The following is an 8472-nucleotide window of genomic DNA, read 5'->3' as shown; positions in this document are numbered from 1 at the left end:
CCAGTACTGGCAGGTGCACCGACAGTAGTCCAGTTCCCTACCGCGGCGACTATTCGGCCGGGAGACCATCTCAATTTTGAGTGCCGATTGGAGGGATGCGGCATGAGCAGCTAAAATATGTACCGGTACCGGCAAGTGGGAAGGAGTCTGGGGTAGTTCTGCAGCGAGTTCGGCACCTGCGCCCCAACTTTTGAACTGCGGTTCGTCAATAAACTTGAAGTGCAAAGAACCGCTTCACTCGGCAACTCAACGGCAGCGAGGAGACGGACTCGGCTACCTACTGCCGCACAGCGAGTCCCGCCCGGCGGGACACGTCTACGGCCGCCTCAGACAAAATGCTCCTCGTGATTAGGCCCATCGTAGCCGTGCAATCCACTTTCTCTACTCACCCCGCAGGTGCAGCCAAAACGCATTTACCTGAAAAGCTGCCAGGGGAAAGCAGTATCCATTATCAATTCCCTCCGCCGTCGAGGCCACGTTCTCAACTCGCTACTACAGTAGGGCAGTAGCTTCAAGAAACGTTGGTTTCACAACGGCACGCTCGTCCGGAGTCACTTTCCAGGATTGTGAAACTCATTCCTGTTGATTGATGGATTGTCGGTACATTGTACATTGATTTTCATTTATTCTATTTCTTGCTTCGTTGTGAATGCCGGGTAGAAACTGAAGGCCCGGTAGTACAGAGAGCCATTTCCGTCATTTTTTATGAACTTACTTTGAAATTTGGATTTAAGCGCCCGAGGCGATGTTCCCCTTCACCCTTTCCCGCAATGTGTTATTTTTTTTCATTCTGTCGTATTTCCAGTTTGTCAGCCAGACAAACAATTATGATTGCTGAAACCGTGAAAGACCCCAAAAGCCGTTCCTTCGACGATGATGCGCCGACTCTTTAACCCATCCCATGTTAAACCTTCTCTCTTACATGGGCACACAGTCAAAATTTCAAACAACTAATCGGGGCTAATTGGGCAGAAAATTTCACAGATTCGCCAGACTGTGGGAAAAGCAGTTCATCATCATTGTTACCCTAAGTCTGCTCACACGACCCAGGCTGGATTAAAGGTCACAGCATCTCAATCCCGACTTCTCCGCTCAGCCACCAACAGGAATTCCCTGGCCTGGAGTTGGGATATTCACCGCCTCCGCTCGCCATCGCCCGCCAGGCCGTGAATAGACAGGCTGGGACTCTGAGGAATGCTCTTACTTTGCTTTTTTTTTCTTCTTCTCTCTGTCTCCTCCTTCCTCTCTCTCCACCACTCTCTCCTCTCCCCCCTCCTCTCCCTCCCCTCTTTTCACTCTCTTCGCTCTTCTTCCTCCGCTTTCCTCTTTCCCCTCTCTCCCCATCTCGCCCACTCTCTCCCCCATTGCTCTTCCCCTCCTGACCCGCCCTTCACCCCTCACCCACCGCTCACCCTCTGTCTTCCAACCTCTACTATTCCCCATCGCTCTCTCTCTCTCTCTCTCTCTCTCTCTCTCTCTCTCTCTCTCTCTCTCTCTCTCTCCCTCAACCTCCACCTCTCTCTCCCCATCGCCCTTTCTTTCTCTCCCAACTTTCAACTCTCTCTCAACCACCCTCTAATTTTCTGCCCCATCTGAGGGTTGAACGTAGTTAATGAGAACTTCAGGGAAAGGAACACATGGCGGCTGTCTGACCCTTCGATCCTGCTCCACCATTATGATCATGTCTGATCTCACGATTGACTCATCTCCACCCGTGTGTCTTTTCCCCATAACCCTTAACTCCGCGACTATGTAAAAATCTATCCGCCCTTGTCTGAAATATGTCTCCTGAAGTAGCCTCCACTGCCTCATGGGGCAGAGAATTCCACAGCTGCTCTGCTCTCTGGGAAAAGGTTCCTTGGCTTTGGCCCGTCACAGGAAGACGGCGCTAAGAGTTTCCGAGTTAGGGTGCAAGGATTCAGCTTCCTGAGAGAGGTGACGACGGCGCAAAAAGAGACGATGACAGTGCAACGATGAGCGGGCATCTGCCGAAACATTTTACACAGCATGCTTTCCAATTTTTGCTCGGCCTGAATTGGGGTATGGTCTTCACTCCTGGTAGAAATCGTGCAGGATAGACGAGATTAAGCTGGAGCGGCAGCAGACTGGATTCACAAAGATTAAAATTTACTAGGGCACCGGATTCATAAGGAAACATTCGATTGTGCGGGGACTGTCATTGCGTGAGCGAGGGATGTTTAAAGTAACCCTACATAAAACAAATTCCTGAACGAGCGTGGATGAGGGTATGTGCCAAGGGGCGGTAGAAAAATGCCATTAAAATTGGGGGGCCGTTCGCCAGTCAAGACAGTTGTCTAAGTTTATAGCAGTTTTCTTTCGAAAGGGCGAAAGAGGAGAAGTGAACAGCAATCAGGCGTTGGACTCCGGCCGGCATCTGCAAGCATCAAGACCATGATGCAAGCATCCCACCGGCATCAAGAGATCCTCTGGGTTTTCATCGAGTGCTCTCGTTTCCTCCTGTATGCAAAAGGCTTTCATTTGGCGTTCGGGTTGGAAAGTTGTCCGAATGCTATGTTGGCGCCGCGGCGATTTAAACAAAGAACAGCAGGACACCAGGGGGTGCTGTAGAGCAGACGGATACCGGAATAAATGAATATAGTTCAGAGAAATTGGCGCCTCACAGGAAGATGACTGGCCGGACCTGAGGGTCGGCATGTTCCGCGAACTACTGGGATTCCACCGACATATCGGAGCGTGTGCAACTTCCCACACCTGAACTCTGAACACATTCTGCAAACTTCAGCCTCACTTTCAGGGACAGTGCAACGAAATTTCTTAGTGTAATTCATCTATTTGCTCGATTTTAAAAATAATTATTTCTGCATATTTGTTATTTGGTCACTCTTAGGTATTGAATGGTTATTCAGGACTGTATACATTTTTCCCTGTAAACGCCTGCAAGTGAATGAATCTCAAGTTTGTCTATCGTGCCCTATAATTACTTTGATACTAAATTTATTTTGGCTGGGAGTTTGACTTTACCGGGGCTTGTAAGCTGTCCGGGAGCAGAGATAAGATGCATCATCGTTATCTTCCGGGGGTAGGAGAGATTAACCCCAAATTACAGAAGTTCAAGTTGAGGGACACGTTTTTATGCTCAAATCAACTTAGACACGTGGAATGAGTTTCTGAAACGAGGAGTAGAGCAGAGTAAATTTAAAACATTCCGGCGGCTACATAGATTGTCAAGCTTAATTGATGTACTGAGAAAACGGAGGCAGAGAGAATTAGAGTACACGGGAACCGGAGTACCATCACTCCAATCCAGCTTTTATATTAATTCATCTTTCCCATGGACTTCTATTGTCATTCCCGCATTTCCTGATTCTAGCTGATAATCAATAGTCAAACGAAGGAAGGCAGTGCAAATGCAATAAATAGATGGATAGACAGTGAAATAGATTGATAGAAAGAAAGATAGATAGATAGAAAGATAGATAGATAAATCGATCGATAGATAGATAAATAAATAGAGAAAGAGATAGATGGATAGATAGACAGATAGATAGATAGATAGATATCGATCGATCGTCTGGCGATCGGTGAACTTACTAAGCATTGATACGCAAATCTGAAGGCAAAAAGGAAATGAGAATCAGTGAACTTGCTCGTGTAGGATCTCAGCTTCCCGGACCTCCATCTCGTTTGTTGGGAAAATAACCTGGTATGGATGGCAAAGTCCATGAGGACGGAGGCCGCTTGCCCTGGATTTGTTTTCATTCTTCAGGCCCTCGAGCCGCAGATCTCGGCAATGGCTCGATTTAATCCCAGCCTAGTTACAGAACAATTTACAGTGAGCATTTCACCTTCTGACCAGCTCCACCTGGAGCCGTGGGGTATTCCGGTCCAAAGAGAGATAACCCACGCGGTCACGAGGAGAATATAGAAACTCATACAGTCAGCGGCGTGAATTTAACCTGAGACGCCTGCACTACAAAGCGTTTGCGCTAACCAAAAAAAAAAGGACGACAGGAGGAAGGGGAGAAAGAACAAATAAGTGTGCGTGCGCGTGAAAAAGTATAGGCATCCTTCACCTGATCACCTGGGGTTTCTTCCGGGTGTTCCGCTTTCCCATCCGAGACGAAAGTAGCGGTTAGTAGGTTAATTGGGCATTATAAATTGTCCGGAGATTAGGGACGTATTAAAACAGTTTGGTTTCTGGTCGGCGCGACTTGGGAGACAGGACGGGTGTATTCATTCCTGTATCTCTACATGGATACCAAAGAAAACCTGATTGAATCAAATTCACAAGTTTGACCAAGACGCATTGGACTGTTCTTGTGGGATAAAATAATTTTAACATGGAACTATGGACGGCGAAATCCAGAGTGGTAATTTTAATTATAAATGCGATCTCAAGCAAAAGTAAAAGAAAAAAACGGTGAGCAATAACAATTCCAATAATTACAGGACATTATAAAAGCAAGAACATCCGTTCTGAAAAAAAAAAGCCGGTAACGAAATCGTGGTCACAGGGAAGAAGCAACTGAGCGTCTGTGCAATGAAAGTCCGCTATTCCTTTCCACCTCATATTCAGGTAAATCGTTGTCCGTCCGGGGCTTGTGGGAGAGTGCTGGGTGTGCGTGACGTCACAATGCCGGCGTAAGAGCTGGCATCTTGCCAGAAGATTGGCCATCTGCTCTCTCACCGTTGTTACAAATCCCCTTCAGCTTCCAGTCTACACCGCGTTTCCTCTGTCAAAACAAAAGATAGACAAGACGCCACCACACGGCCAAGTGTGTTTGCTCAGTCACGCCTTTTACAGGCCGTCTGGGGTTTTTGTCGAGCTCTTCCCTCTCGGCGCGTCACTGTGTAGACTCCAGGCGCAGAAATAGTCGGCCGAGTGATTCACCCGCAAGCTGTTGGTCACCAGTTCGTTCTCGTTCGTTTTCAGCGCCTGCAGAGTAAATCCATCGACCTCCCCGTCTGGATTTCTGAAGTCAGCACCGTAGCTGTAGATCATGAACTGCGGTCCCTGCCCCGGGTACTGGCGGTACCAGTGCACGTAATAATCGCCGCTGCCCTCCACGTTGCAGGACAGCACCATCGGGTTCCCTGGAGATCCGGAAAAAGCCGGTGGAGACTGCCGGATAGTTTGCGAGTTCGCGGCTGGAGAAGAGAGGAGCAGAGTATGACGTCAGTAGGGATGTACTCTCGGATCATGGAGAAAGGGAGCAAAGAGGGTGAAGGAGAAGTGCAGGAAGCAGAGGCGTAAGGGGAAAAGAGAACGAGATGGGGAAGGTGTAGAGACAGTGAGAGAATAGAATAAAAAAATATAATTGGATGGACAGAGGTGAATAGCAAAATGGCGGAATGATGGAAAAAGCGAGAAAGAAGCGTCAGAGAGTGTTAGTAAAGCATAAAGTGCAAGTATATACGGAACCCAGAAAGGGTAGTGCGGAACTACTCGCAAATTGAAGCTGTCGTTTACCGTGAAGCCAGATCAGCAGCTCGAATAACACGAACATCTTTCAACTTAGACAGTTTCCTCCAAGCGGAAGGGCGTTCGGGACGAAGAACCTTTTGAATGCCTTGTCAGAGTGAACGGACGAAGATCCGCCCCTCAACCATACGTCACTGAGTTGCGACACTGGTAGCTTTGAGTTTGAATGGTGTGTGGATCAAGCCATTTACAGTTTCGGAGATCAATCGGGAGGGCGGGCCCCATTCCAAGTTCAGCAGGAAAACGCAAGCTGTCCCTTCAGTCCTGGATACGTCTTTCTAACTTCAATGTCACAAATTCAGTCATCGTACCGTTTTGGGAGGCGCAGAGGGGAATATAAACAGAGAGGTACGGATTATGTTCAGCAGAAAGACAGATTAATTTTGTATATGATGGTCCAGAGTGCTTTTTCCGTGTTATTCATGAATTGCAAATAGCGGAGCTGCAGAATATGCATTACAGACGCTGACCTCTCAGCCCAAAAGTTTATTGTTTGAGAGGTGTAGATGGTAGCGTCGTATTCTGGTGCATTACAGAAACAGACGCTTCGGTCCAACTGGCAACCTCCTATAAGTAACTTCATAACTCCCGTCATGCAAGCTGTTATCATGCCAGCAATTCGGCAGGGATGACGATTGCAGTGGACATTGAAAGCGTATAGCACGGGATTCTCCAGCAGGCAGCAATCTCAGCGCGGCAGAAGTGGTTACGTGGCAACGAACCACTTGTCTGCGAGTCAGATTTCGAGAATGTCATTAACAGGGCAAGCAAGCTGTTTACTCTGCGACCCCGCAGCTGGGACTTGGCAAAACCAAAGTCTTGTGTAGAGTGCCACCCTGCGGCCTCAATAGGAATAACCCTGACACAGCAACTTGTGGAACGGAGGCAGTCACGACTACTACGGGATTATTCGGCCGAATGTGATGGTGCTGCGACAGAATCGACTAGTAACCCCAACCCTATTTCTCTGAATGCCTGCAGTTAAGTAACTATCAAGGTTGTCTCTGGAGCCAGATACGTACTTTGCTAATAAATTTATTTTGACAGGGACTTTGACTTTATTGAGGCCTGTAAAACCTCCCGGAGCATAGACAAGATGCATCATCATTATTTCCCATGGGTAGCAGGGATTAAACCCAAATTATATAATTACATACAGAGGGTAATCTGTTTATGTTCAAATAAAGTTAGCTACACGGAATGAGTTGCTGGTAAAAGCAGTCGAGGAGGGGACACCTACAACATTCGGGCAGGTACAGAGGTGGTAAGGCTTCATGGATGTTTTGAGTAAACGGAGGCAAATAGAATTAAATTACACAGGGCCCCGTAGTACCAGAACTAATAGCCAACAGAGGGCGCTCTACGACAAAAAGCGTCGGCATTGACTTCTGGTTGGGAAGCTGCCGTTCAGCCACCCAGTCACCGCATCACACACGACCGGGTATCCTGAACCAACAAATTCATGTCTCACGTGCGCTGACTGTACTTGCCTCCATCTCGCCCTGATATATCACATGAAGCAGAAACATCAAAGGTCCAGGTGCAGTCTGTGCAATTATATTCAAGACATCATCTCAGGAGACCGATCGAAAGATGGATACAGGTAGGCACATCGATCGCAAACCACAGGCAGGTAAGAGACAGATGAATAACTCTCTAGAACTTTGAGCTTATCCGTCACCGTTTTAAGTGAAGTCCAAAGCATAAAACCTCCATCATGATAGGGTCCTTTGGAATGCTTTTCCATGTTTCCAGGCAACGTCTTTCAATGGTGGAGGGGCTGGTGTGCCGTTGTCTGCAATTATATGAAAGATGCCATCAAAAGAGACGGACAGAAAGACGGATAAAGGTAGAAAATAGGTAGATTTTACAGGCAGACAACAGAAGGTTAAGCGACAGATAAATAGCTCTCTAGTTTTAATAGATCGATGAAGGCGACACGGAAGATTACACCCGATACGCAATCTCTCCATGGGCTGTGAGAAGTATCGTTCCGTATCCTGTTTCCGATCATCGCCTTTCAGCGGAGGGAGGGCCCGTGAGCCAATCGCAGACAATGTGGTGGGGGGGCTGGAAGTTCACCCTCAGCCTTTGGCAACCGTCTTTCCCCGATTTACCTTCAAGACAGGTTTGACTCGTTGTCTCTTCATCTCGAGTGAATGATGTTCCTGGTACTATCACTGGCGGCCTTTTTCCATCGTAAGAGAACTTAACAGCTTTTTTTATTGATTCATCTTCCCCCTTGCTCTCCTTTTGTCTTTCTCGCATATTCACAGCAACGTTTCGTTTATTTTTCTTTCCTTCTCCTTGGTTCCCAAGTCTTTTAATCTTCTCGCTCTCCCCCGCTGTCGCATTCGGTCTATCTCTCTCCCTCTCTCTCTTTTTGTCTCTTTCTATCTGTCTCCTTCTCTTCCCTCCCTCCCTTCTATTTCTGTCTCTCTGTCTGTCTGTCTCTTTCCACCTCTCTCTATCTCTCTCTCCCCCTCCTCTCTGTCAAACTCGCTTTCCGTCATGCCGTCTCCCTTTTACTCAATCTCATCTCTGCGTCAGATATTCTTTATTGAATAACTTCTTCCCGCTTTCTATTACCAGATGCGATTTCAGCGATTATCCGCCAGACCCCCGCCGTTGTTTCTCAGCCTCTCGGCGAGGCGGTGACGCTCCAATGCATCATTGAGGACGGCAGAACTTATCAACTATACTGCTACAGGTTAAACCCGGGGCGTGAGCCGCAGAACCTATTCTACTCCATGGCTGCTCCAAGCGTGAGGTGGAGGGGTTCACCGCCAGCCAGCCGAGTTACGCCGCCTTCACCCTGAGCGCCTCTCGCCTGCAGCTGAACCACATGGCCACATATTTCTGCGCTCGCAGTCTGCACAGCGACTGACAACGACGGAGGCCTCGAGCAAAAACCCCAACAGGGCAGGTGGCGACGACATTAATTCACATTGAAAGCGAATAATTCACAGTCTGAAAGGGAAATTCAGACAGCGGTACGGCGAAATCGG

The 8472-nt window shown here is 48.0% G+C and overlaps 1 gene segment (V, D, J or C); it reads right to left on the bottom strand.

The window, feature by feature from the left end:
• Positions 1 to 4780: 4780 nt before the first annotated feature.
• Positions 4781 to 6960, bottom strand: LOC132386773 (immunoglobulin lambda variable 1-47-like). The segment is given in 2 exon segments: positions 4781 to 5130; positions 6936 to 6960. Coding segments are annotated over 2 exon segments (375 nt in total).
• Between the last annotated feature and the right edge of the window lie 1512 nt (positions 6961 to 8472).

Source organism: Hypanus sabinus, unplaced genomic scaffold (genome assembly GCF_030144855.1).
Source record: "Hypanus sabinus isolate sHypSab1 unplaced genomic scaffold, sHypSab1.hap1 scaffold_1303, whole genome shotgun sequence".
Lineage (NCBI taxonomy): Eukaryota > Metazoa > Chordata > Chondrichthyes > Myliobatiformes > Dasyatidae > Hypanus > Hypanus sabinus.
The sequence above is the reverse complement of the archived record's forward strand: the minus strand, read 5'-3'. Positions and strand labels throughout refer to the sequence as shown.